The sequence below is a fragment of the Rhopilema esculentum genome, chromosome 10, assembly GCF_057945365.1.
Source record: "Rhopilema esculentum isolate cy_ngs chromosome 10, ASM5794536v1, whole genome shotgun sequence".
Taxonomy (NCBI): Eukaryota; Metazoa; Cnidaria; class Scyphozoa; order Rhizostomeae; family Rhizostomatidae; genus Rhopilema; species Rhopilema esculentum.
Window position 1 is genome coordinate 4,424,952 of NC_142824.1, and position 19,129 is coordinate 4,444,080.

Here is a 19,129-nt window from a genome sequence, read left to right on the forward strand (position 1 = left end):
ATTTTGTGCCTTCAGGATTGAGACATGGTTTACTTACCATTAGTACCAAGGAAGCTGGATAGATATCTTTCTCCCCTGAAAATTTCCTTTTTGTTCACTTTTACGTTAATGTTGCTACAAACAACAGTTCTCCATAAGAAGACCTAACTTTACTTGTTTATAAATGATAATTATTCTATGATTTATATTGACGTAAGATTACAAGGTATCACAAGATCTATAAAGTAGGGTTCTTGGGTTTTGAGATTGTAGGAATCTTTTCAAATTGTTTGTTTTGCGACAAAACGTTCTATTCTTCCTCTATGTTCTACTTGTTTAACTCGACTTTCAAGTAAAATTTTTATTTTAAATGTCATGTTTTATGAGAAACTGTTGAGTGTTATCCGCTTAGACAAATCGGTCTGCGATTTTGTTTTCAACATTCCTTTGCGTACATGAATTGAATAGAAAAAGTCAAAACGTGATCAGTAGCTCAGCAAAAATACATTCTATAGTTAGTTAAGCGCCAGTTTGTGTGAAGTGAATTAGGTCGTAACAAGTTTAAAAGCTTCTCTAAATTATTCCTTGAGATGAGTTTATAATCTTAGATATGTCTTTCTTCAGCTAAAAAAGCTGTTCGATCTCTTAAATTCATACGAGAGATGTTCCCCACCAGCTGAGTTTGAACTGTCTCTTTCAAGTCACTCAGAGGATGAACAGGTAATGCCATTTACCTAAGCGTTATTCTCATATATATTAATAACTATTTGTGGACTCAGCTTCCGCGTGTTCTCGTGTTATATTGCGTGTTCTAATTCTTTACATGTAATTTGGTCACAAATGCTATGTTGACTATGCGGATTCAATAAAATGTTTGGCTTTTTATATTTTAGATTTCTTTACTTAGTTGGCAAGGGCTATAAATCTTCTTGAGCTGCTTTAATGCATCGCTTCATGGCAGTATTTTAGCGCACCTAGCTGCATTCTCTTTTTCGATATGTTACAAGTCCTTAGAAATGCCTTTATGAAATGCAGTTTTATACGATAAAGATTTAATACTCTGGGCTTAATGCAAAGTGTAGTTAATTAGGGTGCACTGTAGGGCACATTAGATTCTCCCACTCCGTCTCCCTACCCTCTCATCACCACGCAACTATTATTACCATTTCCTGTATCCCGTCTCCGTATTTTAAAACCCTGTATCCTATGCTGCAACTCACTAGCCAGGAATCGTATATATGCCTATCACTATCGTTTGAATTTGCGTTTCAGCTTTTTCATGGCTCAGGAAGTAGGCTCCCAGAAGCCGCTAAAGTGCGTCTACCTTTCCATCCGTTGATGGGCGATTCTCCTTGGAAACTTTTGTGTAAGTGCATCTTCAGTTGCAGTGCCTCTTTCCTGCAGTATTCACTTTTGTCTCTTTTAGGCATTTGACTTCATCTGAAACAAAATATTTCATTTTTTTACGTCAGCAATTTCATCCTAGGCCTTAGGATATTGCCGATAATATATAAATGAATTTTGTTAATTTAGTTTAATCTCTTCTTTTCTTATAAAATGATGCAATAATTTCCATCTTCGATTGCTTAAGGCGAGCTGATTCATTTTGTTTGACCTTGACATTTTGTTTCGTTTCGTTTGCAACTCCTTTAACAGCATTCTAATTATTATTCGCACCTGCAAAAAACCATATAAATACTAGCAAATTCATTGCAATATTCGCCTCTCTCCCAAAAAAGGGTTGAGGAGGAAGACAAACGATTGAGCATAGATATACACTGACAATAAAAGTACCTTCCTTTCTTTTTCCTTCACTTCTCTAAGTTTTCCTACATACTTACATTCTTTCTTTGTGGTATCGTGGCCTTAAACGCTGCTCCCATAATTCATATCAATTTGAAGGGTTACATACGTCAGTAAAAAATAAGATGGTATTTGATGACATTATCTATATTGATGATAATATTTTCGCTATAGTTATTTACACAACCTAGCATCAAGGGGTTTTGCCGTTCAGTTCAAGTATACTTGCTTATTTCTGAAAGGCCTTAAAATAAAACGATAGTCACTGAAAATTAGATGCTTACGGAATTTACCTTCCCAATTTAATTATTCTGTAAATCATTAGTCACTTTTCGTGATCTTGTCCCTTTTATTGCTTTTTGTTCCATTCTGTTGGTGACGTAAATTTCAATTTCGTCGGGTTGTTTATGGCATTAATATTAATTGCTCCTTTATTTTTTTTATTTTAAGTAATTACCTTAAATAATGTAGTAATACAAGCTCGATATTCCATTTTGAAGTTTATTCCCAGAAAACGAAGAATTTAGTACACAAGGCAGTAACTTGTGTTATATAACATTTAAACTGCAAGTTTGAGGCTTAAAGTTCATTCTTTTTTTAACTAATCAGTATTTGCATTATTACGGGTAAACGATTTATCTGTTTGCTAACATTTGTTTTGGTTCAATTGCTGCTTCATATTCTAACATTTAATGCTTCGTTTCAACAAGCACTAGTTTGCTCTTTTTCCTGCTTATTTACTCTGTCCTTACATTTCAAGGCTCTCTTCACAGATAGTTACATTGTTTCTAGACAGCGTTTTAAAGGCAATATGTCCTGTTAGTCAACGGTTTGCAGCGCGTTTATGATAGAGAATAAGCTTACGTTGCTGATTGGATACGTAACAATAGGTCTATTGTATAGTCCAACCAATGGGAAATTTTAACGGCCAATGAAACCCATCGGGACATAGTGCCTTTAAGTAACTTATTTTTTGCAGCGAACTGTCTCTGCATTGAATATAAAGCCTTGATTGTATTCTGATTTTGTTTTATCTATCATTATTTATCTATCTTCCTTTCGAATTTTCAACTTAATGATGATTAGAAATGATGTCTTCCAATCTGTCTGTAGTAATTTCAACTTTTGACCCGAGATTTATTCTTCTAACCAAAATCAATCTATTTAGCCCCTGAGCTCAAGTCTGAATCAGTTGTAAGGAAAATAGAAAGCATCGTTAGGTGTATGCAGGTTGGTTTCAAATTTGATTTGATTTTGGTACAATTTGAAATTACTTTTTATACTTTTTTGTAAAGTAATAGTTGATTACTATTCAGGCAATATAGCAATTATAAAACTCTTCACTTTAAGCATTGATTCAAATCAATCAACGATCTAGAATTCCTCAACTGATTGCAAAGCATTTCAAAGTAGTGAAATTTAACCAAATTCCGGCATAAATTTATATACACTTAAAATATTAATTTTTCAAAGAATTTTTAAAGTATTTAATCGAGTGTAGAGAATCTGGCAATAGAAGTAGAACCTGCTTTGAAAGTTTGTCGTTTTCTATTCGTGCAGGTAAAATTACTTATCTCCTTATTTGCTTTTCTGCAAATGAACCGACTGGTTTCCTGGCAAACTACAAGTCCTAGGGTAACTATCAGACGAGAACTGTTTTTGAAATATGACGTCATAAGTCTCCTTCAACAGAGTACTTACTAACCTGGCCCTCTTGCGTAATGCTGCAGTTTCACAGTTTCCTCCAGAACCCTTCCTAATTTGTATTATTTTATATTGTTTAGCTGGATACAAACGTGCTTTATACCAATGCTATCCACAACATCGTGAGCAACAGTTTTCAGGGCGAAGGAAAAGAGAGTACTTTCCCAAAAGATGAACAGAAGGAATTCAAGTTTGACTCTGTCAAAGGGTTGCTTGCGAGTGTTTCTGATACCAAAATGGCAATAGCTGCTGCAAAATGGGTTGCTAAATTGCTCCCAACTGGTATGTATTTCAATATCTCAGGGTTGTTTTAAATACCCCTTAATTATCTTACCCTACAATTAACTGGCTTAATATTGACGTCATAAAACTCTTTGTCCAAAAATGTTTGAGTTTTGGCCACACAAATATAAGGTAAACCATGGAACACCTTTTGTGTGTAAATCAGTTATATCTGTTACAGACTGCTTGGCATAAGGTCTCAGGCTTTCTCCTCATCAAACCTAGTTTGGTTTTGGTACTAAAACCTATGAACCTAGCAAAAATATCAGTAATCCGTTGTTCAAACTTGGCTCTTTCATAAAACATATTTGGGGAAGTCTCAGTCTGCATTGGGAAGGCAAAATATGATGTATTGACGTTATGATGATCTTTGTTCACGTGGGGACTTCAGTTGACGAAGTAGAAATAACAACGTTGTTATGATGACGTATTAACATACAAAACCAAGTTGTGCTAAAGCATGCAGGTCCTAAAGTTAAAACCTTAAAACCTTTTGTGTTTTCATGCCGCCTTTTGATATTTTAGGAGATGAAAAAGTCAAAGCACTTAAAGCCTGTGTTGATCTTTGCAAAGAGCTTGAGCAATCGTGTGACGAGTCCGTAAGCATAACATTAAGCTTATTTCTTACTCACCCCTTATACATTTGGTCACCAAATCGCATGTTCGGCAGATTTATTACCTATATGTTAGATAAGCACTTTCCAGTCTTGATACATTTTTATAACTGTAGAGAATTCAGTGAAGTATTATGGTATTCAGTGAAGCACCACCCAGCTACACCTAGCCCCGCCTAATTCTGTAAAAGAGAATGCCTAGTTGAAAACTGTGATAGGATTTGTTATTTCAACAGGAATTACAGACTGTCAAAGACTGGACTCGCAAGTTTGGAAGCTTATGCAAAAGAACCGAAGTTGCAGCCTTGCTCTCAAAGCACGGGATATTGGATGAAGCATACAGAAACTTGACTCTACAGCCGGCTGCACTGATTTGTAAATTGTACGAAGACTTTGGATGCAAAGCTGAGATTGTGAATGGCAGAGTTACAGGGATCCCAGGTAAAATTTCACTTGTTCATTCTCATTGGTTATAATCTGATCCATCCCTGGTTGAATTGAATTAATTCTTCTGATCATCTGTAATCGAGAAAAAGTTATTGCTGTGATCTTTAGCATGGTTGCAAGCCCACTGAATTAAATGATAATCAAACTGAGTTGCATTATATAAAGCTTTTCTGATTTTTTTCATGTGTATCAACTTAATCGAAGTAGGATTTTTCACATTTTTAAAAGAGAGATAGTTCGCATTTTTCAAGTTTCCTAGTTTTCACGTTAAGTAAATTGCATTTTACCTGAGCAAAACAAATTTTAGTTTGGTGTTTCTTAATGTCCCAATATTTTTCACGTATATGAAATTAAAGAGAAAATTTAGTAAAAAATATCTTAGAAGCATGGAATCCTTGATCCAGCCAAGTAATAATTCATCGGAAAAAAGCTTGAGTTTGCACACAGGCTAGGCTGTCATTAGATCAAAATAAGCCCTATTCAAATTTCTCACCTTTGGATCGGAATCCTAGCAGCCTGACCTCACCCTTAGATCGAACCTAAATTTTTTAGCACAAATGATACATTTACCAATCCTTTTCTGACTGCACTTTCTTGTCATTACGACTGAACTATCTTTCTATTCAGATATCCACCAAATAGCGCAGGAGATAGCTACAATCAACAACACCAACCTGCACAAAGTAAAGATGTATTTGTTAGAGGTATGTGGTTGTGGTGATACAGCTTTCGTGAACTTTCTAACACCTTTAAATGCAATTCCTTCAATAGAATAATTCCTGCTTTGCTTTTGAACTTCAAATTGAAAATCACATACCTAGGTATTGACGATTGTTTACTCGTTAATTAAACTATTTTTCTATTTTTTTTTCTGCATAGAACTGGCTACCTAGCAGCGCAAAGCAAAGCAACCAGGATGGTGACACAACCATAGTGAGTTTCGCATTTCAGTTGTTTCAACTCCTTATTCTCTCTCGCTGTAGTCATTTTGGTTAGCAGAAATCTATTGACTATATTTCAGAAGACAGCAAAACACATTAGATAGATTATAAGCTTCATATTGCCTGATGATCGCACTAAACGATTGCCTGATGATTGCATTAGCCGTGAAACTCGGAGTTTCGACTTAGAGCCATCGTGTTCTGTGCACCAAAAGCGTGTACAACTCTGCCTATATGGAGCACTTTTTTACAGGCCGGTAAACAGTAATCTTCATACAAGAGGCTCATAACACTTATATTATTGTATTTTCATTTCTACAACATCAAACTACCACTCGTCCGTGAACTAAACTTGATGGTTTGAAAACATCCGCAAATTTCCTGCGATATCTTGATTTGCCAGATCTCGTTGAAGTCTTATGATTTGGCGGTTTTGAAACCGCAGCAATTAAAGCCAACTTGCTAAGTAATTAATATTTCTACTCACTTGAGGGTTTTTGAAAACGGCGGCTGAACCTAATTTGCTTGGCACAGTTGTTGAGACAATGAATTTCTTGCAGGAAACTTTTAAATTGTACAATGTTTCACCTTGTGTCTGCCTTTTTTTATCATATTTGTTCGAATGATGTTGATAATAACATTGAAATGGGGGTATTGGGCGCGAAATATCAACATCATCTACCCGACTGTTGCTATAAATTGATTACACCCGGTAACTTGTCTTTTCTGAATGATCGGAACGAAGTCGAAACTGATGCTAGTTCTTAGTTTCTGGAACACAATCACATAAATTGTTTGCTGAATCAGGACAGCAATTAGCGCATATTTTTCTCACAATCACCATTTGGTAACAGGATAAAGTTTCATTTGTCAATCACAATCACAGTTTCATTTGCCAATCATAAATATTCTAATGAATTTGCCGCTAGGTTGTCGTAAATTGTTGCATCAGTGTCTTGGAGAGAGTCTAACACTGAGTTAAATAGTGATATTTCTCCAAATTTGTGTTAGCACGTCAGGGGGTCAAACTCTCAATGGTTATACTCTACTTATAGTTCATTTAACATTGTTGTATATTTCATGATGCAAATCAGAGAGAATATAATGTTGGTTAAGATTCAGTTTCGTGCCTCACAGATTTTTCAAACTGCTGGCATTAACAGTAATATGGTGTCTGCAAAACAGAGGCTCGATGAATACATAACGTAACTTATAATTAAAAGCCTGGAGGTACTTGTCTCTGCAATTAGCACAATATATGTTATTTAAACTGCAAATATATATGTCTGCAAGTAAGATTACACCAGTAGCCTTAAATAAAGCCATAAAACAGAATTAAATTGTCCAATTCATTCTATTGCTTGAGGGATCTCCTATATTAGTTTAGTAAAACGTCTTTTTCAGTTCAACAGGCCTAGAAGTAGCGTAATTGATATTGTAAGTTACTTTCTCCATGGTATCAGCTCCTCGTTTTCCTTTGCGCTATATATGGGAACGGTTTAGCGGAAGTGATCCGACGTTTATTTGGATTAAAGCCTGCTGAATATGGTATTTCTGTTACTGTTAGCTAGGAGACAAGTCCTTGTGTGCTTAATCAGTTTACATGCAAAAACAAATTCTAAGTAGCGTGGGTGGATTCTTTGTTTTTCTATTTGGAATAGCTTAGTTTCAGAACGAAATATAAGTAGGGTTTCTCCTAAATCAATCTGTCGAAATTTTCATGGACTTCTGGTAATTAATAATGGCTCTATATACAACATATTTTGAAGCATTCAAACAGTCATGTTCAAAATGATCAACGCCTATACAATTCTGCCAGGAGTTCAGTCAATGCATTTTTTAGCTATCAATATTGGTTTTTTGATGCTGCAAATTTTGTTGAATTGCCAAACAACTATTCCCAAGTAACAGAAGATCTTGGCACCGCCTTTCAGTTTATCATTTTTGCACTATAATTAGCGCCAGATTCTTTGGTTTCCGTAGCTAATACTTTGTTAATGCAGATTACAAAGAGGTTTTATAAAATTTGATGATGATACTTTTCTTGGATCCGATGTTTTTCTTTTTGATAAATGAAAGTGATATTTGATTTCTAGAGAATTATAAATCAAAGGCACCTCGAATAGACGCTGATTCAGTAGCAATTGTCTTGTCTTCCTCTTTAGCTGTTTTCTTCGGTAATCATAATAATCAAAATGGTTTCTGCCATCAAAAGCGATTGAACGATGCTCGCTATCTGGATAATTAATCATAGGCGTTTTTTGGTTTATGGTGCTTCAAACATGGTAAAGCAATCAGTTTGGCTCATCTTTATAGCAAAACAAAAAAATTATTAAACAGATTTAATAAAAAACCAGTTTTGTAACTAGGCCTTCAAAGTTACAGGGGAAAATTGCAGAAAAGAAAGTGCACGTAGTCAGTGGATTTGTCCCCGAAAAGATATTCTGGTACCACACCCCTTAAAACGCTTGGCAAGGCACTTTTCATTATAGTACCGCAATTGAAGAACATATAAACCTCTTTGAAGCCTTAACTAGTCCCAAATTTGTGAGCTTTCAAGCCAGAAACTTAACGAAAAGTCTCCTTTCTATGAAAAATGTATTTTATTTTCCATGTTCAGAAAATATCTATCTCGTTTAAAGTAGAGAAAGAAAATACTTTAAAACGAATCTTGACTTTTCATGACTGAAAAAACACCATGGTGTTATTGCTAAGAAAGTATCTTACATCTCAAAATTTGTCCCATTGTCAGATAACCACCCCCTCCCCCCTCTACCCTGCTTCTTGTTTTCCTCTTCCTTATCTCCCCTCCTCTCCCCTGTTTCTTTTCTCTCCTCTTTCTTATCACCTCGCCCCTCTCCTTTACTCATGGTATTGGAAATGTGATATTTGCGTAACAGTTGATATTTGTTCATTTCTTGATTTTTAAAAGGATAAGGGAATTGGCATGGAAACATCAATTTGGAAATATTGGGTGTTGTAGGGCAATCGAAGTGTCCAAGCTCCATTTGCACATCTCTTTAATCTATAGAAAGGACACGTTTTTGAAGAGGAAGTTTCCCTTTGCTTCACCTCGAATGAAAAGTAACTCTAGGCTCGACAAAATAAGTAAGGGTATTGTTATTAGCATAAGATAATTTTCCGTGAACGAGGATTATACCTTGATTAAGCTACCTATGGTCTTGGCTAGAATCTTTTAACGTTCAATAAACCACTAAGCTTTCAGAGAATTGGTCGCCGAAACAGCCAACGCTAGAAACATCTAACTGGCACAGGTTAAAAAATTCACAGTGAAAACATGTTAGTGAGGGAGCTGATAAGAGCTGCGTTACAGACTACTAGCTCATTTACATTGTCGGACGAAAATTCTTTTACGAAAACCGTATCAAGAATCTACTCCATGAAACTCATTTTTTGGACAAAGGTGTCTTAAATTAGACCGATATTGTGTAGATTCTTTGTGGGTATGACATGTGGGTCCTCATATGTGGGTCCTGGCTATTGTACATGAAACTCTCATTACCTCCATCGTTGAATACTTACCTCTGATAACAGTCAGATCCTAATGAAAATCAATGTAACTGTGATCGTTAGCTCTGTTATCTTGGTCGTTTCACGATATGCTCTTGTTCTTCAACCCAGAGCTTGCCTCAGAGATGTTCCTTGACGCAATGGTTTCATCTAGATTCAAACACGTGTTTCAGTATTCTTCTCTACCGATCACTCCTCTAACTAATACAAAGACTAAGTGACAAGTGATATGTAAAAGTGAATAGATGTTCAGGTTATTGAACAATGGTAAACTAAATATGGTACGGTGCTAGAATAGGCAGTATACCTCAGACATAGACCGATAAATACTACTTGTGGTTCTTCTACTACTTACCATGAAGCAGCAAGGCTGGTTGATTTTTCTTCCTCTTTTCGCTATCGTCGAGCCAGTGAATAGTTTCTCTTTGCACTGCCTTTTTTCCTTTGCACTGCGAAAAGAACAATTTAACAATTATTCATGTATGGGCTTTTATTGCAAACTAGCACATACATTTTCGGATGATATTGCAAACTAGCATAAAGTGATGCAATGTTAAAGCAGAGGTTCTCGCTTTTAGATTTGATCAAGCTAGGTTTACGATATATGGTATAAATGTACTTTGTACTCTCTTTATTCAAGTGAACAACTTTTTTACTTAAAAAATATAATTTTTTGCAATACTCATTCTTGACAAAACCTTATTTTAAAAATTTAGTTTCTTCTTTAAAGTCAACCAACTTGCTTTGTCGGCTTGTTACCTAAAAATAATTGTTACCTGGAAAATTACAATGATACGATTTCTTTAGCACGTGTTCTCTTCCTGTAAAAAAAATCAACCGGCAACCTACTTTAATTTCTCTGCCTTCATCAGTCCTTTTTCAGCATTGTTGTATTGCAAAATTTTAATATCGTTTTCAGATTGATACCATTGTAGCATCTGAAGAGCTCGATGCAGATAACCTCAAAAGGTATTTCACTGCTTCTTAATTATAATTCTGGTTAAAAATTACATACAGCTGTAGCAATCGATATCAGGAGATTCACATATTTCACACATATTTTTTCTTTTTCTGCATCCAATCATAAATGGTCAGTTTTCTTGCAGATATACGCCCTTGTAATTTGAAAACAACAAATATATTTGTAATGCGTATATACTTGTATGTCTGCCTGAAACCTTCAATGCACTCTGTTAGTTAAAACAACTCTATTATAAATTAAAACAACATCTGCTATCTAGACGATTTTTTGGGTCTTCAGAGGATTTCGCAGACTTTGCAAGAATCTCAATTCTATGTTACCATTTCGCATTTTGAGCAGATTAGGCCAACAATCGATTTCGTTTTTTAATTTTTTTCATTCCTTGATCTTGATAGGGTGATATACATCTTGAACAACAACTCACAAGCAGACAATGCTGGGCTTTTGCTGCTCTTTGCATTTGACGTAAGATAGTTCACTCCAACAGTTGTAATAATAACTTGATTTCTTTAACAAAAGTCACTTCTTATACATGTTGTTACACTTTCTCTCTGTTCCTTTAAGCCCTTGAATTATCATTATTTTTCCTATTGCTGTTTGGCACCTTAATCATTGTTTGATTACATATAAAGCATATACTCTGCCCATGTTGATACCCAATTCCCTTATTTCAAAGCCCAACCTAAAATTTTGATTACTTGTTTCTGAATAACAGTAAAGTGAATCTTATTTCTGTCTTCTTTCAGTTGGAAGGGGGCTGGGGTTCTCTGTTTGTCAAATACTTTGTGATGAGATCTTAACTGCAAATTATTTTTTGTTCACTGTCAATGCATCAAAGGAATGAAATAATTTTCCTAGGAAAAGTCTTCTTCAACCCTGACATACACATGCAAGATTCGAACTCTTCAGGCCTTGTTTTCCCTTGTGTCTGTTGAGTCTATCGAAGGCTCTTCTGGACAAGGTTTGAATGTGGAGCAAATCCGGTAAGCTTTTTGCAAACTTTATGTCTCTTATTTCTATTTTCCTTTAAAACCCATAAAATTTTATAAAATCTTACAGTTACCTTTTTTATTTATAATAAATTACAAGAATATTCAGACATCAGGGTTTTGTCAGGATTTTAGGTAATATTCTATTTTGAGTAATACCACTTGATCTTAAATGCCACTAGCAACTGTAATTTTGGCAGTCATGCCATCATTCAGCCATACGTTCAATCTTATTTTCTTGGCTTTTCAATTTAAGCAAACACTTGACGTCTATCGTGTACGCTGCTGAGCTTGAGGCATTGCATTTACCACAAGATTTGAATGCATTTTCTCGTTGCAACAAAGAGGGTCTTGTTAAAGGTTTATGGAGAAATCACAGTCACGAGCCCAGGGTAACACGATTTTCACCCTAAACTTTCTTTCTTTTTTTTTAAACGAAGCTAAATTTCATCCTTATGCTGAAGGATGCACATATCATAGGCACTCAAACAAGGTGGTGTGCACGTACAGTAGCTTTTATAAGCTCTTTTATAATAATTCCTTGATAATTATCATTTGCTATTCCTAAGACATAATTTGCATAAGACATAACTCGATGTATGACAAATGCAGGTAACCTTGTTTGAATTTCTGCTAATGACTGTAATGACCAATACAACATTTTGCATGCACTCGATGCCTTTCACGTTACCCCAGGCCGGTTCTGAATGATTCTAAACTTGGTTGCTTTTAGGGTCTTGTTTAATTCTAGTCGTTAAGTATCTTAGGCTTTCTAAAATCTTATGTGAACTTTATCATTAGGTTTTTATCAGAGGCAATAAAAATTCTAGATGTGTTCTTATTGATTCATATAGTATTTGACTTCAAATTTTGTTAGTGTTGTCTTAAGCCATACCTTGTTTTCGTATTCTTTCCTATCCAGGGTCTTCGGTTGATCAGGAATCTATGCCTTGACTACAAGATTTACGACGTCCAGTTGTGGAATATACTTCTACCACAATTTCTTGCCTTTGGAATGGTAAATTTTTCAGTCACCGTAAATTATGTCTTCTCGTTTAAGTGTCGTTTCAAATGATGCCGATGTATTGGAGAATATCGTTACTCTGTTAGGTACTTCTTCTGACGGAAATATGCACCCTCCGGCATTAAGATGCATCCCTACAATATCCACGTTGCTTCTGTGACGATTTCGAAATAGGCTACTGGATTCCAAACAAGCTTCCACGTAAAGGTTGCTTATATGTATACTTAGTACAGGAGACAATCCCTCATTCAACGGCTGAGACAGGATGCATGTCAGAAGATTGCCTGATGCATCTCTGTTTCCGTAGTGACAGCTCAGCAGCAATGTTGTGCTATCAATAACATAGCAATGATCTCTCTAATTGTCAACTCTCTAAGCTTCACAAGTAACTGAAATTTTCATTCTGCATGTAAACGAGGCTGAAATATATAGCCATTGCGATGATCTTTGCTCATATAAGCTTTCCTTACAATATGATAAAATCCTCATGTATCGCCTGAGAAGACCGTGATACATAGAAACTTTACGATGTCTATCCCTTTATCTCGTTTCCTTTTTACCCAGCTCTAAGATTTATCTGACGCACCGGCTGATGGAATACTTTTAGTCCAGCGGTTCTTTTAGCGTTACTCTATTTTCAATCATAGCCTTGATATTTCGATCATTTTAAAGCTGAAATTCCATATATTGCTTAATCCGTTAATCTTTTCGTTGATCCAGCGAACTTCATCGATCTTCTCCTTATTTATAGCCCATTCTTCTAAAGCCTGGATTTAGCCAGATAAAGGCAAGATGCCTTTAAAGGCTTGTCAATCCTTCACAGCGGCCTTTCTTTAACAATTGTCTAGGTGTTTTAACTTTTTTAGATACGATAAACCTGTATCGAGTTTTATACCATTTTTTGAATTGTAACTTAGCTTTGGCTGCTCGAAATTCACGAAAACATCGAAAGCTGATTTACTACCATTTTGCCCTGCGTCCCCAAGCCATGAATAAAAACAAGCCCAATAACCGAAACGAGTCTAACACGCGAACCTAAGCGAGAAATTGCCATCGTTACCATGGTAATCAATGGCTTGAGGGTAGTGTCTGCCGATACAGCACAATACAGTTCCCTGTCTCTTTGTGCTTTATTCTTCTGCAGTTTTGATATTTTCGACTAATATCTGTCGGCCTTTCAACTCCTTTCTATATATTTTCTTATTTCTGCATTTCTTTTTTATCCAAAAGGCATTATTTTCGAGGTACACCCAGAAAGATACACATTTCAGGACCACTGTGTTGATGCCGCGTATTCTATCAACTATTTTCATTGCCTTCTCTACTTCTTGAAGAAATCTATAGATTCACAGACAATCTGCATTCCCCATTGATTATACGCTCAAATTATTGCTTGAAAAGGCAAATTGCTAAAAATTGAATCTTCTCTCTGTTAACTAATACATCACTAAGCTTTAAGGCCTTAACCGCAATGCTGCGACTTCTATGCGTATATGCATGCGGATATGGATAGGAATTGTTTTTTCTCCCTTTAAAGGTTTCCAGAAGCTCGAGATTCATACTGAAAATACGAACGATAGACGAGCTTCAAGTCTGCAAGCTTTCAAAAAACTAAAACGAGATACCACCTCAGCTAACTTTTCACAGCCCAAGCACCTTCCTGTAACAGCATTCCGAAAATAACACCAAAATACTAAGCTGTGGGTAAGGGTTCTTGAAATACGAAAGGGCTAGACCTATTCAGCTCGTGTTATACATCAATATATTTTGTGTACGGTAAATTAACTGTAGGATGGATCTAATGCTTCCCAACCTTATATCAATCACCGACATTTCCAATTGAATGAGTGTACTTTAAACTCTCGATAACTAGATCCTCCAAGGGACCAAGGGGAATGCAAAATCAGTTCGATAAAGAGAATGTTCTTGTTATCTAATGTTCAAGCTAACGGGAGTTTATTGTATAGTAGACTCCGGTTATAGTCCCATCAAATGTTGCTTGAGAAGTTTTGACTGTAAACGGATTGTGACTGTAAACGGAACTTTCTTTAATAGTTTTGCATATTTGGGCCTAACTGTAACCAGTATAATGACTTTAAGCGGATTGACTATAAGCGGAGCTGACTTTATATTTGAGAAGAGCAACCTTTTTGCAACAGCAATAATGAGAATCTGACAACCAGCATTAACAAAGATGTTATATTGTCAATGAGAATCATTGTTTAGTAATACACCAGGAAACAATACCTAACGCACAAGACCTCATTGTGACATTTATATATTGATAACTGGTATCGCAGAGAGGTACTCTACATAGTATTATTTTAAAGTGCTGAGACCTTAGGTATGTTTTCATGTTATTTTTTCTATTATAGATTGATTATTTGCGGCATACTCTCGTCGTTTTGTGCGGTATTCCCGAATTAAGAGAGGCAAGTTACTCTGCATTATTTTACCACTTCAACGTTCCCTGAAAAAATTTATATTTTCAATTCCTTTTTGGAAAAAAGGAACCAGGAGTTACTAGTTAGAAAGAAGAAATCCTGACTATTTTATACCCTATCCCTTTAAGGGTTTAAGTATTATGTTTAGTTGTTCCAAAAGAAGCAAACGATTAACGTGTCTTAAAGTCTGACTGTATAAAGTGTTTAAGAAACTTCAAATAATTTATTCTTATGAAAGAAATTCTTGTAGGCAGGTTGAAATGTTACGTTATATTATGCTTTGTTTTGGTTTCAGATACCCTGCCTAGCGAAAATGTGGGAAAGTGTAATTTTGGCACCGTTTTCTTCAGGTACCTCCTTACGTAATAAAACTGTTTTTGATACTGCTTTAGCTGCAGCTGTATCTGAGTTTGATTCATCATTCCAATATGCGGTGGTTTGGTACTGGCTAATAACTCATCATCTCCCGTTTAACATGCTTTCTCAGACAGGACATTAATTTTCTCGCTACTAGGAGAGATTCATTTTCTCGCTACTAAACATTCCTGTAGCTTTTCAAGCATAATGTTACTTTACGAAAACGAGTGTTTCAACTTTTCAATGGAAGTATTAAATATTTCCAAATTATTCATTATCGATCAAGTATTTGCCCATGTCACCATTTATCTCTCTGCCTCCTGCTCTTATCGCCAAAGCAACACATGATCTTCGCCATGACAACAGGCTATCGTCGCTTTGCATTGTTGGTAACTTCGGCTACCTTATTTGCACGCAAAGTTTTATTGTGAAATCATGTTAACACTATAATGGTATACTCGGCAACAAAATCAATAATTTTTTCCTTTTAACGGATGCTATAATTAATGAAGAGTTTTCCCGAGTTGAATCATCCAATTTACCTCACGTAATGCCAAAATAGTCATGGTTTTATTTGATAATAATTTGAAAATGTAACCATCAAAAATCATCAACATCATAAACTAATGCTTCCCTATTTCCCTTCAAGGTGACTAAGAAAAGTGAGGCGTTTCCTTTTTTAACAACATTGCAATAATTAATTGCATTTAGGCATTTTGTTAAACTATTCTTGTTAACATTGCAAGATAAAATTGGTTCGCATAGCAAAATAGTTTCTGTTAAGCCCGGATTTTCGACACAGATAATTAGGATATTCTTTCTTATTGTTCCCCTTCTTCCATTTTCCCCTTATTGCAGCTTACTGTTTTCTCAATAAAATTTGCTAGTGCAAAAGTGACTTTTTTATATGATAATTTTTTTAATATTCTAGTCTCAACACCACTCTCAGATGAAGAGGAGGCTGGTTGTTTGGAGTCGGCCAATTTGATACAGAGGTACCTGTTCTGAAAGTCCGCTTTCTCCCCAGGAAATATCTGAAGCAACAATTTATAATATAAGCAAGTTTTAGCGAGATAGCGTTGGAGAGACGAGTCCAAAGTCCTATTGTTTGAGGCCACTATTCTATTCATTTGTTTGAACCGACGAGAAAGTGCATCATATTGGCATGCGCATTAAGGCAAAATTAACATCTCATGGCACTTCAGAGCATTTCCCCAAAACTATTATATAACTAATTGCAAACCCACACTTCTCAGAACAAACTTTTCTCCATGTCTTATGATTCGAGACAAGCTAAGTCCCATAAGTGCCACAAATTTTCCTACCACATAATGTATTATGCGACGTGAAAATGACGACATCGATTGTAACTGCGCACGTGCATGATGCAAAACTTTGAAGGCCAACGGACCTTCAGACAAAAACTGGTTCGTCTCCCCAACAAGATGGATTGTGTTGTTTGTGTGGACTACTTCCATACCGAATAAAGATGGCTCAATTCAGACACCTCAGAAATGAAATATTCTAAGATCTGACATATTAACACACAGATAGTAATTTGTTATTCCATGTTTTTTCTAGCCAATTTTATTTCTCCTAAACGATAAATTTTGGCTATTTTTTTATTTTTTCCCCCACCCTTTAGCATTCAACAAAGAATAAATGGCATAATAATTTACAGAGTTTTGTGGCTGTTCAGATGAATTACTTTGTTGAAAAATACTTTTTCTTTGATATTTTGAAAATTAGATTATGCTGTTATAAGCAGTCCCACTTTGAGGGGACAAAAGGAGAAAATTTCTTGGGACTTGGTACCATCAAAGAGCCTGTAGGGATGTTAAAGGTTTTGCCCTTCGTCAGTTTTATCAAGTGAGGTCGACATTTAAGTGCATGATAGAACATATACTTGACAGAATATGACAGCGCACTAGTCAGGGTTTAGCTTGTTTTTAACCCACAGTCTTCGCCACATCTGCAACCAGCACCGGGAAGGCACTCAAAACAAGGTAGTGGTGATGAATTAAGGGAGGCCATCGTATCGGAACTGCCCAAGTGCTCATTATGGCTTCTATTGGCCTGGTTATAAGTTGCTGCTACCACATTAATCTTGCTATATTCACAAATGCTATATTCTATTGCAGATGTCCTGTCATACTTGATTTAAACATGCAAGATATTGCCATGCGTTACCAGAAGATTGAGATGCATCCACATGCTTTGGCCTGCTTGACGCTTATCCCTGAGGCTGCTGTCAAAGATCATTCCATCGATGTATGTATTGCTGTGTAGTTTCTTGTTTTCTTCTTCTGTATAAATGTCTTTCCTACCATCGGTATTTTGATAGTCAACTGGCAACTGGAAGAGTGTGTTCTTCGAGAGCCGTCTCAGCATTGATCTCTGCCCCTTCTGTAGACAGTATATAACTGAAGAAGATACATTGCTAATATTAGTGTCCTGTCGTTTGTAGTTATGGGTATCTCCTGGATTATCAGACCGAAAGCAATAGGCATTCGTAGAAAATTGTGAGCAATTGGTTGATATATCCCTGGTTTTCATGTCTGAAGAGTAGATAGGGCACAAAAATACCAATATATTTGGAGATATGGAATAAGGTCTAGTTATATAAAGGTGTTGCGAAATTCTGTTGTGAAAAGGATGTGTTGATTAGGACATTGGTATTCTTAGAATCAGGCTGCTTGTTGGTTTTGATTCTCTATCTACAAAATAGCACGGGATATTAGAAACATCATAAAAATTCTTTATTTATCGTTCTTTATAGCCTCTTATTTTGAGTTACTTGATTTAACAGGTCGGCTAACTCTAAGAATTGTTAGACAAAAAGTACTTCAGTTTTTTTTCTGTGCTTTCTTTCATGTTATACCATTTCACAATGATTGGCTCTATCTACCAGCAGTTCAGACTCTGCACCTTTTCTTTCGTGCTATTTGTGAAATGCAGTTTGTAACATAGGATTTGCACAAGCAATTTATAGGTTTTCGTTCTCTGACCCAAACTCTCCTGATAATTCCTCCCCATTTGAAAACCTCTCTTTATTCTATTTTCGAACACTGCGTACTATTAAGCCCTGTGGGGGTGGGGGCTTTTTTGTTCAGTCCTAAAGGGGGCCTTAAAGAGGAGGGCTTATTAGGGAGGGGACTTATTAATTATTCAAAGTCTAACATATTATAAAAATGCCACATTGCTCTAGGACTTCTTCGAAAGAATCAACATATTATCCCCTTTACTTCTAAAGCGCATGTTTACTTCTAAAGACCCACTCAAAGCGCATGTGAAGCCACAAAATTTCGAGGATGGAAATGGAAAACCAAGCGGATAAGCGGAGGAGCAATGTTTCTCAGATAGATACTCCTCCGCTTCGCCGCTTCTAACTTCTATTATCCCGTTCGAAATTTTGTGGCTCTGGCACCCAGGGTAATGTTTCCGTTGTTTGATATCAGGGACTAATGAGGGGGCTTAATAGAGAGGGGCGGCTTATTCTAATTTTTGGCTTGGTAAGAGGGGCTTTAAAAAGAGGGGGCTCTTAAAGAGATGGTGGCTAAATATAGAGGGAGGCTTGATAGAGCTTTTACGGTGTATGACCGTCTGAACAGATTACGGCCATTCTGCTTACTTACTTACTTACTTAACTCACTTACTCAAACTCACTCATCAACTTACTTACTCACTTACTCGCCAACTTCCTTAGTCACAAATTCAGGATTTATCTTCAAAATTTTCAGAATAACATGTATTTCAATTATGTACAAAAAGTTTTGTTTTGGAATTTTAATTAGAGACTGTGTGTTGAAATTGTGAAATCTTGCTTGTTGTATACATCTATCAGACTTTTTACACCAAAAGTTGCTCAAACAGATATGATTCTTAGATGGCATTTTAGAAAACTAGCAATATCAAACTATTCTCTTAAAAACCCTATCTTCTTTATTTAATGGACGACAACCTTGAAGCAACTAGGCGTATGACCAGCAGTTTTATGTAACAGATGATCTTCGCAATGTTTTGCCATATACT

At 35.9% G+C, this 19,129-nt stretch overlaps 1 protein-coding gene and 1 long non-coding RNA gene across 3 annotated transcripts in view; one reads left to right on the plus strand and one right to left on the minus strand.

The window, feature by feature from the left end:
* The window catches only part of LOC135692414 (kinetochore-associated protein 1), an 86,419-nt gene that overhangs the window by 39,103 nt on the left and 28,187 nt on the right, over nt 1-19,129 (plus strand). For both annotated transcript variants that reach the window (XM_065210526.2, XM_065210536.2), the window contains exons 51-67: nt 604-699; nt 1,252-1,345; nt 2,951-3,012; nt 3,567-3,768; nt 4,294-4,367; nt 4,619-4,823; nt 5,457-5,533; nt 5,709-5,762; nt 10,221-10,270; nt 10,679-10,748; nt 11,142-11,266; nt 11,529-11,664; nt 12,195-12,290; nt 14,672-14,728; nt 15,036-15,090; nt 16,029-16,092; nt 17,239-17,368. In XM_065210526.2, the coding sequence (XP_065066598.2) occupies nt 604-699; nt 1,252-1,345; nt 2,951-3,012; nt 3,567-3,768; nt 4,294-4,367; nt 4,619-4,823; nt 5,457-5,533; nt 5,709-5,762; nt 10,221-10,270; nt 10,679-10,748; nt 11,142-11,266; nt 11,529-11,664; nt 12,195-12,290; nt 14,672-14,728; nt 15,036-15,090; nt 16,029-16,092; nt 17,239-17,368 (1,647 nt within the window). The remainder of the gene's footprint in view (nt 1-603; nt 700-1,251; nt 1,346-2,950; nt 3,013-3,566; nt 3,769-4,293; nt 4,368-4,618; nt 4,824-5,456; nt 5,534-5,708; nt 5,763-10,220; nt 10,271-10,678; nt 10,749-11,141; nt 11,267-11,528; nt 11,665-12,194; nt 12,291-14,671; nt 14,729-15,035; nt 15,091-16,028; nt 16,093-17,238; nt 17,369-19,129) is intronic.
* On the minus strand, nt 4,821-17,243 carry LOC135692482 (uncharacterized). Its single transcript, XR_010516873.2, has 3 exons — nt 12,168-17,243; nt 9,657-9,750; nt 4,821-9,451 (listed from the first exon to the last, which is right to left on the minus strand). It is a non-coding gene; the product is annotated as an uncharacterized LOC135692482 (long non-coding RNA).